At 39.2% G+C, this 20,165-nt stretch overlaps 1 protein-coding gene across 1 annotated transcript in view; it reads left to right on the plus strand.

The window, feature by feature from the left end:
* Nucleotides 1–10,240, plus strand: part of CEP44 (centrosomal protein 44) — a 40,782-nt gene extending 30,542 nt beyond the window's left edge. The window contains exons 8-11 of the mRNA XM_065405418.1: nucleotides 5,958–6,033; nucleotides 8,774–8,901; nucleotides 9,163–9,200; nucleotides 10,077–10,240. Of these exons, the coding sequence (XP_065261490.1) occupies nucleotides 5,958–6,033; nucleotides 8,774–8,901; nucleotides 9,163–9,200; nucleotides 10,077–10,116 (282 nt within the window). The 3' untranslated portion in view covers nucleotides 10,117–10,240. The remainder of the gene's footprint in view (nucleotides 1–5,957; nucleotides 6,034–8,773; nucleotides 8,902–9,162; nucleotides 9,201–10,076) is intronic.
* The last annotated feature ends 9,925 nt before the right edge of the window (nucleotides 10,241–20,165 follow it).

Below are 20,165 nucleotides of genomic sequence, written 5' to 3' on the forward strand. Positions count from 1 at the left end.
CCTGCTTTGTCCACTGCTTGCAGGAACAGCAGCCCAGTGGAGCTAGCTGGTGGGTGGTTGGAACCAGGGTAGACCGACAGCCCCCCATCAGCTCTCCCTATCGGCTCCCCGCTCCCCTAAGTTCCCTGTGCAGCAGCTGCCCAACAGGCTAGCAATTGCAGCTGTCCCTCCCCCCACTGCCATATGCTGCTCCTGCCCTCTGCCTTGGAGCTGCTCCCCAAGACTCCTGCTTGCTTGGAGGGGGGAGGGGGAGGGAGAAAAAGGGGGACTAATGTCAGGGTGTTCCCCTCCCCCTGCTCCTGCACCCGTATTACCCCATCTTCCATAGAGCAGGGAGGAAACACGACAGAGGGAGCTTCCAGGCAGCAACAGCTGCAGCTGTGGTCTGGTCTCAGCTTGCTGATCTAATTAACAAGGCAGTGTACTTCTGACCCCACTCTTCATAATTAAAGGGGAAATGCGCATCTCTCTCTCAGGGTGTGTGTCTCTGTCTCTGTCTGCCCTCCCTCCTTTCCTACTGCCTTGTACAATAGAGTTTGAGAGTTAACCCTTGAGGGCTCAGCCAATTCCTAGTTCATCATTTAGCAGTAAGGCATTCCCTGGAAATATCCCACCCTCTGACTCCTTCACCTCAACCAAGCTTCACAATCATCACCACTGTGTACCAGTATTAAACTGTTTGTTTAAAATTTAGTGTGTGTGTGTGTATATGTGTATATATATATATATATATATATATATATATATATATATATATATATATATATATTAGTCTTTTGTCTGGTGAAAAAAATTTCCCTGGAACCTAACTCCCTGATTTACATTAAATCTTATGTGGAAATTGGATTTGCTTAACATTGTTTCGCTTAAAGTCGCATTTTTCAGGAACATAACTACAACGTTAAGTGAGGAGTTACTGTACTTGGGCTTGCCAGACTTGGGTTACAGGCCTGTAGAATTGCTGCATAGATGTCCGGGCTCAGGCTGGAGGCTGGGTGCTGGGGTAAGGATCCTACCACTCGGCCCCCGGCCTGAGCCCCAATGTCTATGCAGCAGTTTTACAGTCCCGTAGTCTGAGCCACGTGAGCTTGAGCCAGCTGACCTGGCCCAGCCATAGGTGTTTAATTGCTGCATACACACATCCGTAGGTTCTGGTCACTATGTCCTTCAAGATTTTAGAGCTAGTAGATCTCCTCCTCACACCTTGTTTTTATTCGTACATTGGAAGAGAAAAGCAAAGGGTTTCCTTTTCTTCAACTTACTTCTAATGACCTAGTGATTTAAACTGAAATTGTTGAATAAATTGAAATGGAAAAAGTGTTCTTTCTGTACTTACTTAAGAGGTTACTGCGGTCAAAAGCTAGGTTAACATTTCAACAAATTATATGGTTCCAGGTGACTTGCACCACTTCAGTGGCTTGACTTTCTTCACAGCTTCAGAAGCAAACATGTGCTGCTTAAATACTACCTTTTCATTTAATTTAAATGATTTTAATAGATTTTTAGTAAGGTTAAGCCTGATGTAGGTTTTCATAATTTCAAATTTCATTGTCAATAGTTTTATTTTTAAAAAGAAAAATGTATTTAATTTAAATTTTAAAATATTTTTGATTTAAAAAAAAAACACAAACGTTTTCTCTACCCTGATCTGTACTAATATTTAGCAATTAGAATATCTACTATTTGTAAGGTAATGTGTGGCCATGATCACGTGACAAAATTTTAAACAAGACAGAAATCTCAATTTCCTCATGAGCCCACTATTCCTCCTCTCTCCCAATTGTGCTCTCTCCCCCTTTCAGGGCCCCCTGTTTCCCTCTCATCCAAAAAAAAGTTAGTGGCTTGTTACTGAAAAGTGCACAGCTATTTCTTCAGGACTTGTGGAGCAGCACTGTGCATTGTAATGGAGTTTCCCAGAAGGAGCCTGCAGACCCTGAGGGAACTACAGAAATAGCTCTGCAGTTTATCAATGATAGCCACTGTGTTAGTATGTGGTACTAATACATTTACTGAAGGAATGTAATTACTGTTTGAGTGGTTGCTATTGTTATGAAAAAATTCAGCCTGCTTAGTGGCACATGATTTTTCTCTTACTCTGACTGTCTCATCCTACCTTGTTGGATTTTCTTCCTGTAACTGTAATAATTTATATGAGACCGCCAAAGTACCACTTAGGAAGCTGAATACTGTTTAATTTCCCAAGGCAAGGTATATCATATTTTGAAAACAGAGAATCTTTTTACAAGAGCTTCTTGAAAAGGTTAGACTTTCGTTCTGTTTAGCATTATCTGGGTTTCACACTAGACATCTTCATTTCTGATTGTAGAAAAATGCACTATTTCATATCTTCAGGCAAACCATCTAGAAACTAGATGCAAAATTAAGAATGAGAATTCAGCAGATGGTTTGCTCAGTACTGTGGTAAACTTACTTCATTCATTGGGCAAGTTTCTCATTGATCATCATCTTATTTATTTCTGATTTAGTGGTTGGCATTTCTCCAATTCTTTCACTCCTTGTTGGTGACATTAGGTAAACTTTCTAAATGCACATGAGATTTAGTGACATTACTATGCTCGGTATGTTTAACATGCCACAGAAAATCAGCATTTTTCCTCAGAGTAGTGTATCTTTTTTTTTAACTTTAAAAGCTTTTGAGAGGTAGGGGTGTGTGTGTGTGTGTATATGTATAATATATAATATAATATAAGAAATATTGAAAAAATGTATATATATCTAATGCTAGTGTTCACAGCACAGTATATTTGGGTATGGGTTCAGGATCTTCCTGTAATGCTTAAATTACAATCCTCCGAATACTTCAGTTATTGTGAAAAGCTGTCCAAAAGTTGGAAATCTTTGCAAAAAATATTTGACTGATGCTGCAGTTCTTGCAGAAGTGTTAGAATGTTCAGTCAGTCACATCATTTTGTTTGGTTGTAGAAAGTTGTAGATGTCGTTGGTGTTATAAACATATAATATGGTTCTCATTCTACATTTATTGAAAATGCATTGTTCATCTAAAAGAGGTTTGGGGTGGGGGGATAAATGAGGAAAGCTGCCATCTCTCTATGGTATTTTAAGATGCTCACTTAATACAATTTTAAAGAAAATTCAGTGGCTCGAAGGATGAATATGGAGCTTTTCAATTCTAGATCATGTTTGAATTTGTCTCAGGTCAGTAATGACTGAAATGTGATACCATCTGATGTCTATTAATCAGTCATTGTGGATGAATTTGGTCTTATTTCTCAGTGTATGTCCAAATCACACAACCACTGTTAACAGTTTGTTACCCTTGCTAGTGCTCTCAGGAAGCCAAGGATTGGATGAGCATAAAGAGAATTGCCCTCTCTTTCACAGGTCACTTGTTGAGGCACACTGTGGTGGAGACAGTGTGGAGAAGCTTGCCCCCGGACTCAACTAGCTCAGCTCTACCTGTTCTGTGGCTTGATAAATGCCTTCTAATCTGGAATTTTTCAATACCACTAAATCCAATTAAAACAATAGATAAATATAAATAAATATTCATTATTTTGCACTGTACTGTGGATTAGACTAGCCAGATATTTATCTGCCACTTAAATATTTTAACAGTAGTACCATTTTTTGAAAACATCTAACCGGATTGTGTTTCTTTTTAGTCTAGACTATTGTTGTAAGAGCAGGAGTATACAAAAACAAGTTTGATTTAGTTTGTGTGCACCATGGTTGCCTGTTTTTCAGCATAGAAGGAGCTGGTTCTTGCAACCTTCTTTTGAGAAGCTCTGAAATCTCAAAATAATACATTCTAAGACCAGGCCCACACCACCGTCAAAGCAGCAGCGACACACATTGCACTGAGGATACCTGGAGCTCTCAAGGCAGCTGCAATGGAAGGGGTTGGGGAGAGGAAGCCAATCCAAACTTCTCCCAACTCTGAGGGCAGTAATTACTGTTTGCCTGTCCCCAAATGCCTTGGGAGGGGGTAGGAAAGAGAGCTGAGGGCTATGCCCATGCAGCACTTGGGACCCTCACCCCCGTCCCCCTCAGTGTAATAGCCTTCTGCTGCTACTTAATGTAGTTAGCCCAGTAGCTCAAGTGGTAGATTTGTGTTATAGTGCTGAATGTCAGAGTTCAAACCTTGCTGATCACTCACAATGGTGGAGGGCATGGTTTATTTTTGTTGTTTGGGTTTTTTTTTTATACTTTTCCTTTAAATCAAACTAGGAAATTACATACAAAAATCTGTGAAAAGTTGGCACTGCAACCTTAATTCTGCCCCTTGTACCTTCACTTTATGATACAGCCTTCAATTGCATGATCATATGCTATTTTTCTACAGGACCCCTACATCATTTAGCATACAAGATGGATGCTAGCAGGCAGAATTAAGGTTGCATTGACAGCAGTAAATCTGGCACTTGCTAACTTTTGAGTTATTGACATGTAACCAAAATAATGTTGTTTAATGTAAGTTTTTGTATTAGAATATATGTGGCTCTGAGATTGTACATGTGCACACACCCTACTCCATAAATTCATATGGTGCATTATTGAAATGAAAACAGTTGTCCTAGAGGGGTTTCACAAGGGTGGGGGCAGGGCTGGTGCAACCATTTAGGCGACCTAGGCGGTCGCCTAGGGCACTAGGATTTGGGGGGCGCCATTTTCTTCGGCAGCGACCGCGGTGGCCGGATCTTTGGCCGCCCCAGTCACCGCCGGCATTTAGGCGGAGGGAGCTGGGGCAGTGGAGTACGGGGAGGGCCACCTGCAGCAAGAGGGTGAGGGCAGCACGCAGGGGAACTCCCTGCCTCAGCTCACCCCTGCTCCACCTCCTCCCCGAGCACGCCGTGGCTGCTTCACTTCTCTCACCTCCCAGGCTTGCGGCGCCTAAGCTGATTGCCTCAGGGCGGGGGGTGGGGAGCTGCCGCGGGGGGGGGGTGTGCCTCAGGGCAGGGGGTGGGGAGCTGCCGCGGGGGGGGGGGGTGCCTCAGGGCGGGGGGTGGGGAGCTGCCGCGGGGGGGGGGGTGTGCCTCAGGGCGGGGGGTGGGGAGCTGCCGCGGGGGGGGGGGGGGGGTGTGCCTCAGGGCGGGGGTTGGGGAGCTGCCGCGGGGGGGGTGGGTGCCGCGGGCGGGGGGGGGCGTGCAAGGTGGAAGTTTCGCTTACGGCGCGAAACATCCTTCCACCGGCCCTGGGTGGGGTCATCCATCTGCATAGATTAACTTCCAGGATCTGGGCCTAAATTAGACAAACATAAATTCATGTTTCTGAAAGGAAAAACAGTAACTCTCGATGGTCAAGGCAAAACCCTAAAACTAACTTTTTATTTTCTTAGCAAATTAATCCAAAAGAAGAAAATGGTCACATTATAACAGAGAAAGCAGATATAGCATTAATATTGACAATGTATAAAACAGTTTGTTTTTTTCACCATTTGTATCATGAGCCAATTGGGTATTTTAGCCAAAATTTTCAAACTTGATTATCTAAAATTAGACAACCAAATCCAGCAATAGACTTCAAATCAGCAGCCTCAGAGTCAGAGGAGCAGAGCACTTGCAGCCGCCAGTAGTCCGTCATTCAGAGCTGTTGGTGCACAGTGTGTTTTAATAAACACCACTCAGCCTGATCAAACAATCACACCTGGATTGTTAGGCATTCCACTGTGAAACTTTTGGGCTCAGTTTTTACAGCAAAGTTGGTATTTCAAAAGACAAAATGCTTTAATGAATTTACCATTTTTTCTTATGATATAAATGGGTATACGAATATAAAGGGTCAAATTTTGCATGCTTTACTCACAGGAGTAGCCACATAAAGCTACTTCCATAATGCTAGAAAAATGTGGTCAGTACCGTACATAGATATACATATTTTCACCCATTTGATTATAATTCTCAGTAGGCATTTAAATAAGACTCGTGGCTAAGTTATAGAATTTTTTTTGTAAATGGCAAAAACAATTATTGTTTCAGAGTGACTTATCTACAGAATTTAACAATATGAGTGAAGACCATACCTCTAGTAGGAATATGACTCCAATTTCTCCTGGTGAGTGTTTGCAATGCTCTTTACTGAAAAGGTTTTCTTTTAAGCATGCTAGCCTTGCATAAAATTGTCACAGTTAGGATTTTAAGTTGTTTAAATAGACACTGTCAACTTTAAAACAAACAAACAAAACTAACTACATTTCAAGTTCAGCTGTTTCAAGTACGAGCCAGCCCCTGAAATCACCCTGTTAGTTTTGGGACTTTTATGTACATTTCCTATTTGATAGAATGTGTTGTGTTTTCTCCCCTCTCCTGCGTTGCTGTGTCTATCCTCACAAAGATAATTAATTATTAGAGAAACATATTTCTTTATTTTTGTTTATAGTAAGCTCAAAAAAAGGCCTGAGGCACAAATGTGATTTTTTTTTTTTTTTTAGTTGATATTCAAAGACAGGTTATCCTTTTTTTCCCCTTTAACAAACTGTAAAATACTAGTAAAAGTAATGGGTAATGGCCAAGTAAATTTCTGAAGGTGTACACAGCAAGCTTTTGAAGTTAACTATTTCCTAAATACAAAGGGACCCAGGAGAAAATCACACTAAGTATCTTGTCAGGTAAATAATCTCCTCTGGACAGCCCCATCACTGAGGCCAGGGAAGTAGAGGTACAGATGTGGAAAACTGAATCAAATTTTTCACTCACTCTCTTCCTTAGACTTCATCCATATTGCCTCTCCCTTCTTCCTCAAACTGTGGCTTGACTTGCCACTCCCCCAAGTCTGATCCATCCTTAGGGCTGGTCTACACTGGGGGGGGGATCATAGACTCATAGACTTTAGGTCAGAAGGGACCATTATGGTCATCTAGTCTGACCTCCCGCATGATGCAGGCCACAAAAGCTGACCCACCCACTTTCCCTTAGCTGTTGAAGTCTCCAGATCGTGATTTAAAGACTTCAAGTCGCAGAGAATCCTCCAGCTTGCGACCCCTGCCCCATGCTGCGGAGGAAGGCGAAAAACCTCCAGGGCCTCTGCCAATCTACCCTGGAGGAAAATTCCTTCCCGACCCCAAATATGGCGATCAGTAGAACCCCAAGCATACAGGCAAGATTCTCCAGCCGGACCCTCATTTTACCAGCGATGGCACGTTATTGCCTAATTGACTAAAATCACGTTATCCCATCAAACCATTCCCTCCATAAACTTATCTAGCCTAATCTTGAAGCCAGAGAGGTCTTTTGCGTAGCTGAAGTTGAAGTATCTTGGATCGAATTACCTGGGGTCCAGACGGCGCGGGATCGATGGCCGCGGCTCCCCCGTCGACTGCGCTACCGTCGCTCGCTCTGCTGGAGTTCCGGAGTCGACGGTGAGCGCGTTCGGGGATCGATATATCGCGTCTTAACGAGACGCGATATATCGATCCCGAATAAATCGATTGCTACCCGCCGATACGTACCCTTAGTTTCCTAATTCTCCCATTTGGTCTTCTCTGGTAATATACACTTAAAGCACTGAGATGTGCCTACAACCTTAACTTCCCCTTACAGTGTTCTGTGCAGGAATGTATATTACCCAGCATGTTTATGGTACTGTCTGTAGTTTAAAATCTTTCTCAAGTCAAAATCTTATTCTTAATGAGTCATAGACTTACTTAATTAACATAATTTTTGTAGACAGCAGAGTAAAGATAAGATTCTCTCTGACTGTGATGCCTGGTAAGTGAAGTGACAAACTAAATCTTATACACCATTTACCTCTGTAATATTTTTCTAGATTGTCCTACATATCAAGCTTGCTCTAACACCCACAATTGTTTTGTTAAAATACCGTACATAAATTTGTGTTAGTGGGCTATATATAAGTTTGAATTGATTTACCTTATCACGTGATATAGATCAGCTGCCATCTGGAGGTTTTGAGATCCACTGCTAAATAGTGCGGTTTACAATGTTATTTTCTGAATGCAGACTCAGGACTTGTAACCTGAATCCATAGACTGTAGCTTTAATTAAAAAAACAAAGCCAAAAAACCAAACCCTACCTTTTTTTAAATGGGAATTTTTGCTTTCCTCAGGAAGACAGGTTTTTAAAATTGTTAATTTTTTTTAAATGCTAGGATAGCATCAAGCTTTTCCTGATACAAAGGGTAGGGATTTTCTAATGCGTTTGATATGTTGGCCTAGGTCTGCTCCTATTGAAACTGGCACTTACTGCTATACAAATGTTTAAACCCTGATTCTGCTGAATGAATACTAGCCCTAGATTATTGGAAACTGACTACATTTTTGTTTGTATTTCAGCTGTTTATACTGTAAATCACTTACTGAATTAAAAACATATTTGGAAAAGCTTTTCATGTTATAGTAAAATATGTTTACAAAGATAATTACTATATTGCTTAAACTTTTTTTTTTAAAGTTTAAAAGATCCCACATCTGTATAAGAGAAGTGGTTTATAGTAAGAAAACAAATGTGAGCTGTCTGAAATTATTATTGAATGTTTTGCCCAGTAATTGTACTTGCCTAAGTGTTTCAGCTGACTGTAATCATGACAAATGCAACATTCCTGGATAATCTTTGTTGGAATTTCTTTTTTGTCTGCATCATACTGAGCATACTCTGTTCATGTTATTTTAAAAGAATATGAGAAACCCATCTTGGACCTTTACCAGTAGCCTTTTTCTTTCTAAACAATGCATTCTCTTCTGTTATTACATACTGTAAATCAAACTGTTCGATAGCTGACCCTGCTGCAAGAGAGCAAAAAGGCAAAGGTGACCTAAAAATGAATATTTCTCCACAGATATTGAGAGGAAGGAGGAGATGCCAGAGTGTCTTCATCAGTCGTCTGGATACAGTTCACTATTATCCACAGACCCATCTCCTAAAGCCGTAACCATTAATTATCATGGTTTGACAGAGATTTCAAAGGTAAGTAAAACTGGCAAATGCTTAGTTGATTTCCTTTCTAAGGTCAAGAGAACAAGTAAGCATTAGTTTTAGTTGTATATACTACTGGCAAAAAACAGCAAAACTATGCAAAACTTCATCTAGGTCTGTCTCATAAAAATCCTTTTGATATGTAAACAGTGCTTAAAATAATTTTTTGCATGAATTCTCCAGGTTAAAAGTCCATTTCTGAAGATTGTTGGCTTTGAAGGGTTGCCTAAACATGTTGCTTTTAAATTGCAGGAGACAACAAGACAAAGAATGGAAAGGATAAGTAAAATGTAAGTAATAGAAAAGGGCAGCAGGAATTCATTTCCCAGTAGGGAATTGTACTGGACTAAGACATATATAGAATGTGCATATGTGTTCCAAACCTCAAAGGTCTCTACATCAGGTGTGGCATTTCCTTATGACTCCACTGGATAATAAATCCACTTACAGTTCTGTGTTTGTGGGATGAGTCACTGTTTTGGTTTGTAACAAGCAATATAATGCATTCTTAATGGTATTAACTAGAGATTAAAGAGTGTTTAGAATTTGGTTGACAACTAATAGGAGTATTATCTGTCTTCTGATAAGAGTTTACTGGAACTACATAAAACTTGTGTTCAAACTTTGAGGTGAAATTTTAAATGAAAAGAGCTAGACCAGTTTCAGACCAGGCATCACATAAAGATACCCAAAATAATAAGCAGTATCTACTGCTGGTTCTGAGATTTGTAATGAAAATTTACAGGTAGAAATAACTTTCATTACACTTGCTGAAGTAAAATGAAATGCATCATCACAGTGCAACTTCTATTCAACAAGATTTCTGTATCATACAAATGAGTTACTTCAGGAAGCTGAAGTCATTAATCTTGTCTGCCACTTTGCAAAAACCTAAGCTCTCTGATGGTGACAGCCTTTTTAAGGCTAATTTGTGATATACAAAGTGTCAATTATCTCCTCCATTAACTTTATTTTTGTGAGTTTTGTTCCTTCTCTATGTATATTTTTTAAATGTCTCTCTCAAATAACAGCAAATCTAATAGCCTGACCAGTGTAAAAACAAACAAACAAAAAGTCAGAAATGCTGCTTTGTTACTTTAGCTTCATTCATTAGTAGTAACTGTTTGTTTTAGTCTTTGTTTTAACCAATTTTAAAAATATTTTAGGATTGAAGAAACTTCAGAATTGCTGAAAAATTCAAAGTAACACATCGTAGACAATTTTCTGTCTAGACTTCTGGATCTCAAAACTATTATGTAAATTTGTACAATTTTAAAGTTATTTTGAATATATTATCAGTTTTAAGGACTATAATTGTTTTAAAATTGTTTTTATTTTTACTTGAAGAATAAATGTTTTCTAATACCTTTTGTGTCATGATTACATTAATTTTAACCTTTTGCTATAGAAAATTGCATGAGTTGAAGTCATTACAGCGGTGTATTTTTGTGTTGACATTTGTTGGCAGCGTGCTAAGTAATATGTTTTTTAAAGTGCAGGCTTGAGGACCATGGTTTACATCCTGTTGGAAACACTCCAGCTGGGACTTGCATATTGCACCCAAGAGACTTTCTTACATACCATCTTGCCATCTGTACTGTTCAATAAGACTTAATGAAAACTTAAATGCACATATTGTAAATGTGTACCTTTTTTGTTTTGTTTTTTTAATTATAAATTTTCATGGTTTAGTCAGAAAGCACCCCAACACATTATGGCTTCCATTAACACTGACAAAGTGAAGGTCATTTGGATCCTAAACACTAAAATGTGTAAGTAAGTCCACAGACTTTGACTATGAGAGATGTGGTGAGTGTTTTAGTGCTCTATTACCCAACACATTTTAAGACCAGCAGCACAGATGGAGACCATCCAGTGTACAAAGACATACAACATTTTTATGATTTGAAACTATATAAAATTTCTCTTTTGAGACATAAGTAGATGTAAGACTTCCATAAACATGATATAGTCAAATCAAAGGTGTCAGTGTGGGCTGTGTAGAGAGATGGGATTTCATCCTTCTTTTTTAAATTACTGGGTATTTAAAGTGTTACAACATGCTGTAGCTATTCATATTCCTTTGATTCACATGAAAAGATCAAAAAATGACATTGCAACAGCTGAAGATATCAAGACTTTAATGGTATAATTTTCAGATGGAGCATCTGTTTGTTCTTCCGTTGTAAAAATGATTGATTTGATTTAATAATAATTATGAATATGTTCCTCCATAAATATGTGATTGATTTCATTTTACATATCCAAACTGAGTAACATACAGTAATCTGTTGTTGCTTCATAAACTCAGTGAAAAGCTTAAGGACTGAACACACTTGTAATAAACTCCCATTTTTTTTCCAGTATACTTAAGTTGCAGATTCCCTGGGAAGCAAGCTTTACACTGGTGATGGCAACTTACTTTAAAGTTTATTTGGAAATACCCCTAGCTCACAACCCACTACTCCAGTATTCTAAAGAATAATTGTTTAAATTGTTTCATCTAAGGAGAAGAAAAATTTCCTACTGATCTGAGATGGTGTCTGTTCTGTGCAGTAAATAGAAATTATAGCACCATCTTGTGGTGCATATTTATACGAAGTATTTTTCAATGTAGAATAAATTTGTTTTGATACAGAGTACCCACAATCACTGTTGCTTTGAAACAGTAATGACAATGTTTTGAGTATCGACTTTTCATTGTTTACTATATTGTATTGAAACAGGCTTCTAACTGGTAATTTAGGGTGGAAATTACTGCAAACAAAGTGGCATGCTCCCAAAAGTGCAACTCCACTGTTAGCAGCAACAACAGGAACACTAGCTTAGATGAGCAATGCCACTTTTATCATTGTGGTGACTAGAGGTAAAAATACTAGTATCCTATGTATACCAGTACACTGGTATATCTCCATGACTGGTAATGAAACAGTTGGCGATTTCCCCCGCCCCCCCCAAAGAGTTAGACATTAGAGAATGTTTTTCCTAACAGCTTTTATCATGACTAGTTGCTTTCAACTTGCCTAACAAGAATTCTGTGGTTTCAAAATGTAGATGTTTTACATGACTACTGTTTTTTTTATCTATTTACTGTGCTGCTATTCACACTTTAAAGTTCTTAAAGATGCTTCTTTAAAAGAGAAGAAAAATCAGTCCATTGCAGAACAGACACTCCTTTCCTGAATACCTTTCTTCTTAATTTATATAATTTAAAGAAATTAATTGAAGTCTCTCTCTCTCTCCTCATAGATCATACAAAAGAATCCCACCTTTTAATTCTTATGACACTCATGATCACGTAAGGGATAATGAAGCATAATTGTATTAAAGTGGAACACTGAAGCAGGACCTCTTCCTAAAATTGCAGTTGATCTTGGACTGGGTTCTAAATCTTCTAGTAGATGTGAACTGAAGCATGCATGCTTGTTTGAACAGTCAAAGTAACAAAAAATAAAAATAAAAAAAAACCCAACCCCAGAACCATAGCAATCATCCAATATTTTAAAAAAATTATTTAGAACATACTTAGCTTGTATAATAACCATAAAAATCTGATAGTTACTGAAATATAATCTGAGTCACAGCCCTTTTGGTAATCTTACTTGGGGTTGCTGTAGAGGGCTTCTTGGGTTTTAATATTTGAATGCTGTGAAGCATAGCTAGTAAGGGAACAATTGCAGTATATGGCCTTAGAATGCACTTTAGGCTTTATCATATTGGGTTAGTTATTCTAATAGAGATGACAGAAACAGTATCTTGCTAAGGGCCTGACCTAAGTCCCCTTGACCTAAATGGTCTCAACATAGTAATGCTTTGGGGGGGGGGCAGGATTTAATTCTTAATTCTCTACAGTAGCTGTGATCTGTGCGTGTGTGTGTGTGTGTGTGTGCAGGGGGAGGGGGTTAGTCACCATTATTACTAAGTATGTCCCACTTTCTTGTTTTTATGCTGCTTCTATGAATTATATTTCATAACTTTACACTGGTCCTTGGGGAGAAATATATTTCTTCCTTGTATTATTGAGTAGCTCACCAGCTGGTCAAAAATATGCTGGGTTTTTGCAAAGCTGAAATGTTTCATGAACACATAAATTTTGAAGAAATTTTCATGGGGAAAGTTTTTGGGGTCCAGGGTTCTTTGGTCACTTTTAACGAGAAAGAGACTAACATACTTTGTAGGTTGGTGATGTTTAGGCTACTGGCTTGGGATGTGGGACACCCAGGTTCGAATCCCTGTTTTGCCTGATTTAGAGTTTTTTTTCATCCAAGATCACTCTGAATCAGGTAGAGCAGGGATATGAATCTGATTCTCCTACTTCCCCAACCAGAGCCCTAACCACCAGGCTATAGAAGGTGAGAGTATACTCATCCTCAGCTCAGGTTTCGAACCCACAGTGGATATTTTGACAGAATTCTGTTTTTCAAAAACAATGGAAAGGTTTCTGTTTTGTTCCAATGTGGAATGAAAACAAATTCTAAACCCTAGAAAGTTGCCATGGAATGGAATTGTTGTCTCCAGACAGCTCTACTGAAGAGGAGAGATCCTTTTTATATACTTTGTCTGCTAGTGTTTGATTTCCCCATGGTGTAATCTTCTGGAGTGGTGTTTGTTTCTGTAGCACTCCATAGATGATGAGTAGAGCTCATGTTGTGAATTCTAAGAAATGGGTATTATGCTGCTCTTTTAACCTATTAACATGAGGTACTGGTGCAGCTTTGAAAAAAACACTCCAGTATACAAATGCTCTCTGCATCTTAAGCACATCTGAAACTTGTTCCCTGGCAGTGTGTATTTGTTCCATTGGAATTGCACTTCTAATTTATCAGGGGGTTTTTTGTTTTCAGTCCGAGAAAAAAGGCACTTTAGTTATGGGAAAAACTCCAGTGGGAAAATAAAGTAACATCACTGACAAAGCTAAAATTCTGGTGCAGTGGAGCTGGTTTTGCCTGTAATCTTAAGGGAATACACGTTGAAATTAGGACCAAAAATTGATGGTAATTGGGCAGTCTCAAATGCAGTAAAGAATATGGCTTTTCGTGACACACCCTTGGGCCATCAGAAAGACAACTGTGGCCGTATTGTGTTTGTAATGATTTATACAAGACATAACATAGTGTTTAATCGTTGACTTGCAATAAGTCACTGAAAGTATATTTTTAACAGATGTGTTCCAAGACTGTCCATGAATTTTAATCTGTATATTTCTGTTCTAGTATAGGTCAGCAAATTGAACAGAATTTAGAGATAATTTGTTTGGGATTATTTGTGAGCCATGAGTATTGGTCAGCGACTCTTGATTTCAGGGAGAGAGAAGCTGGAAAAAGCTTTTTTGTGCAAAATCCTGAATTTGGCTTATACAAGAAAATTGATTTCTTTTTTGAGTCTCTGCGCATGTGGCTCTCGCCCATGGTGTATATACATCCGCTGCATCTGAGTGGGATCCACATGCACAGAACTTGATGAATCAGTTACTATAAGGTAAGAAACTGTTATTGTATAGTTGAAACTTTATGTTTGAACTGATCAAATGGGAGCAAATGTTTGCTTGGAAGACAGTATGAAATAGGATTATCGCAACCTTAGGTATATAGGGAGGTATATGTAAACTAAATCCAGCAGTTTGTTTTATGCCAAATTTGTAATAGTTTAACTATTATCAACATATCATGGAGTATAGGTGGAGTTCTGATATGCATGTGAATAGATTATAGTGGTGCATTTTATTTTGTTTGATAGGTAACAGATATAGTATGGGTGCGCTTGATTGTACAGAGTAGTGTTTCCATTTCCATATTATGCCAAGTTAAGATTCAGAATTACATAGTTTTCAGCTGTATGGCCTTGGATAATTAATCTACAGTAACTTCTGTACCTCAGTTTTCAACATCTGTAAAAAGAAGAGAGTGATGCCTGTCTGTTTGCCTCACAGGAGCATTGTGAGGATTGATCAATTGTTTGCCTTACACTTTGAAAATGTGGCGTTTCTCTAACATTGTAGGTATAGTTTTCAGAGTTCTTTAATTTAAGCCAATCAATTCCTTTCCTTATTCAATTATTTAGGCTCCATCTTATTCGAGTCTTAAATGTTTAACTCTTTTTGAAATCCTCCTCTCTCAAAGTACTTCAAAGTTGTATCAGTACTGTAACAAAATATGGAAGTTGGTGCTGGATGGGCTTCTTTGCTTGAATTTCTTCATCAAACTAATATTTATCCTGTGTTATAGTGACACCAAGACCTTGCAAGACTATAGACTTAAATTTTGCTCCCTCCTTTTGTCTCACACACTACTGTTAAATCCTGCATTTCTGTGTCCACTTCATGCTATATAGTTCAAAGTGACTAGCCTGTTAATATTAAAAGTTGTGATTTTTTTTTCTGCCATGCATCCTATTTCTAGCAATGCACTCTTCTTGACTATTCCATAGCTCCATCTGTCAAAGTTCCTGGAAAAAATCATGCTCAGCAGCCAGAGTTGTGCGAAGGGCTTCTCAATGCCAACGTACACAGATGCCTTGAACAGGTTATTCTTTCTAATGAGGTAGAAAATCCTCAAACAAGAGCACCTTTACCCCCCCGTTCAGAATTTTGCAAATGTATACAAATTGGAAGACTTTAAAAATAAAAAAAAGTTAAAATGGCCATTGTGCAATCTTTATACGTTGTTTTGTGGTCTTAAGTAACAGCCAATTCATACTTTGTTTCTGATCTGTTCATGCTGATTTTTGTGTTCCTTTTTTTCATGAAGATGTTCTAGCAGTCATTGTTAACAAATTAACAGCTTGTGGTTAAGCATCAGAATGAGATAAAGAAAAGGTTTAATGTATTTTAAAGTGATTTAAACTTTGGCTGTTAAGATACTGCTTTGATCCACTGATCATTAATTGTCCCCACTATTAACTATCCACACATGCATTATTCTCTAGTAAAGCCTTGTTCTTCATATATTACTGGCCAACAGGGATGGCATGTTCACTTCCAGTCTGACTTTTCCCCCTTGGTATAGATAGACCTAAATGTTTGGGGTTTTTAAAAAAAAAAAACAACCAAAAACAAAGAAAACCCTCTTCTTTAACATCAGCCATTTTCATTAACTCCCAAAATTCAGCCATTATTTTCAAACTTAATGCTCTATTAAAATTTACTGAGCCATTGTTCTGTAATAGGAAAGTATGACAATAAATAGTCATCAAGCAAATCTAAACATCTTTGGTTAGTAAAAACTATCTACTGAAATAATAAGTAGTACATTGAGTGAATTATTCTAACACTTTTATTGCACTGTAACCATTACAGGTTCTCTCTGGGTTCCTCCATTTAGTTTTACTGTGAAACTGTCCCTTGTCAATTTGCAGCACACGCATACTTTTCATTCGCTCTAGTTTCATTTTGTCTTTACCCCAATTATTTTGAAATAAGACTGTCATTGGTGCAAGTCCTTGAAGCCTCTTACAGGTTTCTTCCCCCGTTGCCTAAATTCTATATCCTCTGAAGGCTTGTTGTTATACTTTATGAACCCTTTAATGGATGTCCAAGGTTATACCACTGTGCAAACTGCCTTGTTCAAATGTGAAACAGATTCAATTGGCAGTAGGACAGTAACTCTCATATTTTTCTGGTTGCCCGAGCTAATGAGGATCGATAGACTTATAGTGGATATTTCATAATCTGATAATAAACTCCTTGAATAACCTTGCTTAAGACATGAAGTAGTTCAGGAGTAGGCAACCTATGGCGAGCTGATTTTCAGTGGCACTCACACTGCCCGGGTCCTGGCCACCGGTCCAGGGGGCTCTGCATTTTAATTTAATTTTAAATGAAGCTTCTTAAACACCGTAAACCTTTTTTAAACACCTTTTTAAAAAGCATATTTACTTTCCATACAACAATAGTTTAGTTATATATTATAGACTTATAGAAAGAGACCTTCTAAAAACGTTAAAATGTATTACTGGCACGCAAAACCTTAAATCAGAGTGAATAAATGAAGACTCAGCACAGCACTTCTGAAAGGTTGCCGACCCCTGGAGTAGTTGAAATCTGATAGATTTGACTCACTTTTCCAATTTATTTAGCATTGCAGCTCTCAATAGATGGGCCTGTTCTCAGAACCTTGAAAAGTGGCCTTTTAGTAAAATCCTCAACAATAAACCCCACTTAATCTTAAACAAACCAACCACTCTCACAATCCACATTATTTGTGTCTTCAGCCAATCTGTATGTATGTGTCTGCTTTATTGTCGGTTTCATTTTAAAATGTAAGCCATTTATAGCAGGGAGTCTGTGTTGTACTAGACCAAGAATACTGATTGCACTTTGTAAATAAGTACAATAGAAGTAAATATTACCATTTGGTTTTTGTTTTAGTCCTGCCAGAAACCCCTAGTGTGCTAGACATGATACATACACATAGTAAAATACACAAAAGAGCTTACACTCTAAATAAACAAGACAAAGGATTAAAGAGAATCATCCCTGTTTTATAGAGGGTGAACTGAGAGAGATTTTGTTACTTGCCCAATGTTACACAGGCAGTGATGGAGCAGGAGGCAGTCTACTATCCTGGAGATAACCATAGTGCAGCATGCTGCAGCTGCAACCTTTCCCACATGCTGCCCCTTTCTTTGAAGCTTCATGGTTGTGATGTGTAGGAACTGGCTATGCTAGCTTTGTGGTGCCTAGCTGGGGAGCTGTGGCCAGTTTCTATCCCCTTTCCACTGCCTGAGTGGAATGGGCCACAGAATCTGACCCCCATCCTTTTAAATTTTGCCTAGTAGATGAGTAGAACTCAAGAGATGGAGAATAACTTCTTTTAAGAAATTTCAACTCCTCCTCTAAGGTACAGTCTACAGTAGAAGAGGGCATTTGTGTTCAAATTACCATTTCACAATACAGTACAAACATGGCTCTTCTTAAATCAGGTTGTGAAAGTGCATGAGTTGCCAGCATGGCCGATGTCAAACAACATTTCAGAATGATTCTCAGAAAACCAAAAGTTCAATCCTCAGTGTGCTGAGTTTACCACTGGTCAGCTGAAATGGCCTGAAAACAGCCACAGGGCTTCTCTAAGTCAGCCAGTGGCAGTGCTTCTGTAGGGACTGTTGCACTGGCTAAAGATCGGCCAGAGCTCCATAACCTACATTTTGGCACTCCCCTTTGGTAGAAGGGGAATTCTCTACAGCCCCTTCAGAGTAGATTTTTGACTGCTTTCTGCTGCTCCTGAAGCAATGCAAAGTGGCCAGGACCAAAGATCTGGTTCCATGTTTTCAAAAATCAGTCTGGAATACAGTTCTTAAACCCATTAAAATGGGTGGGCAAAATTTTTGGCCCGAGGGCCATATCGGGGTTGCAAAACTGTATGGAGGGCTGGGTAGGGAAGGCCGTGCCTCCCCAAACAGCCTGGCCCCCGTCCCCATCCGACTCCTCCCACTTCCCACCCCCTGACCGCCCTCCTCAGAACACCTGACCGCCCCCTCCTGGGACCCCCTGCCCCTTATCCAACCCTCCCCCCGCCTCCCTGACTGCCCCGACCCCTATCTCCACCCCCTGACAGGCCCCCTGGGACTCTCACGCTTATCCAACCCCCCCCCGTCCCCTGACCGCCCCCCTCCCCCCGAACTTCTTCCCCCTACTCCCTGTCCCCTGACTGCTCCCTGGGACCCCTTGCCCCTTATCCAACCCCCCTGCTCCCTGCCCCCTTACCATGCTGCTCAGAGCAGCATGTCTGGCAGCTGCGCTGTCTCACTGGAGCCAGGAGCGTGCAGTCCCGCCACCCAGAGTGCTGCCTGCATGGCGGCGTGGCTGCAGGGGAGGGGGAGACAGCAGGGCAGGGGTCAGGGGCTAGCCTCAAGGGCCAGGCAGGACAGTCCCGCAGGCCGGATGTGGCCCGTGGGCCGTAGTTTGCCCACCACTGGATTAAAGCATGGTTTCTTCACTGGTGGGCAAAGCAAATCTGAAATTAGTTCAGAAACTTTTAGAACATGACTTAACAGAACCTAAGGTGAATGAGATTCTACTCTTATTGCAGCTGTGTAACGTGGATAATATATAGGACTGTATCACATCATCAGTTCTTAATCAGAATTTCCCTCACAAATAAGCTGTCAATACTAAGGGTGTGGCATAGTAAGAGTGTAAGGTTGGTTGGTTTGTTTAGTAACATGTAACAAATCCTCACAGTAAAGATTGTTATTCCAACTGTATAGTAGTTTTACCTCAGAAACAAAGAAGAAATGTTATTCCTTTTTGGTTCTTGACAATGTGCATTTGTGCATCTTCTTCCACCCCCATGGGAACCAGAAAAACAAAACAAAAACCTATTACTAAAAATAACATCCTGTACGAGTAAACTAAACTTGTTATTCAGAAATAATGTTTGAACCTGAACTTCTCAAGTCACAGAATTTACTAAAGGATCATTCTTTGTTATTGCCCCAGTAATAGTCATTGTACAAAATTAATAAGGTTGCCTCTTACCACAAGTAAAGCTCTGGAAGTGTAGGTTGTTCATCTAAATGAAGCATATCAATTATAAATTTGAGTTTCCTATTTGTGTAGTTTATTGGCTAGCTTAGACAGAAGTGTCTACCATAATGTAAACAGTCTTTGTTACATTTTTTTCATACAAGATTGACATTTTCTGCTTTTTCCAGATAACAGTAGTCAACACTCTTATCAGGGAGAAGATTGGCTGCAGTCATTGTGTGTATAAATGGTCTGCAGTTGGGCCTTAGTTTTTAATCTTTTCCTAAACACAGACATATTTCTCAGCAGCCTGACCAAACTGGTTCTTGTGTCCAGGAAAATCACTATATAGCTTATAGAAAAATGAACTGCGGATAAACACTTAAAATGAAGTGCAAATTAAACAAAACTCTCTAACTCAGGGGATATTCCATATTTTTAATCAATTTTATGTACATTTCTGGCATTGAGTTTTGGCCAAATTATTCTTTTTTGTGAGATATAGCTATAGGTGCCCTAATCAAGCAGCTATAATTGGGGGAAAATTGAGTTTTCAATTGAAATGATTTCTTCCACAAATGATTTTTATAGATCCATAGATAGCAAGGTTGTTTGAGAACTCCAGAAAAATTAAACAGCATTATAAGTATTTCAGGTAGAGATTAGGTTAAATATAACTTTAGGCGTGACAAATTTGTCATTGGGTAATAGGAGGAGCAAGCAATCTTGTTGATTAACAAAAATGTTAGTGTTCTGTGTATAATAAGATGGATTTTATTTCAGTTACATTACC

This window comes from Emys orbicularis, chromosome 5 (assembly GCF_028017835.1).
Source record: "Emys orbicularis isolate rEmyOrb1 chromosome 5, rEmyOrb1.hap1, whole genome shotgun sequence".
NCBI lineage: Eukaryota > Metazoa > Chordata > Testudines > Emydidae > Emys > Emys orbicularis.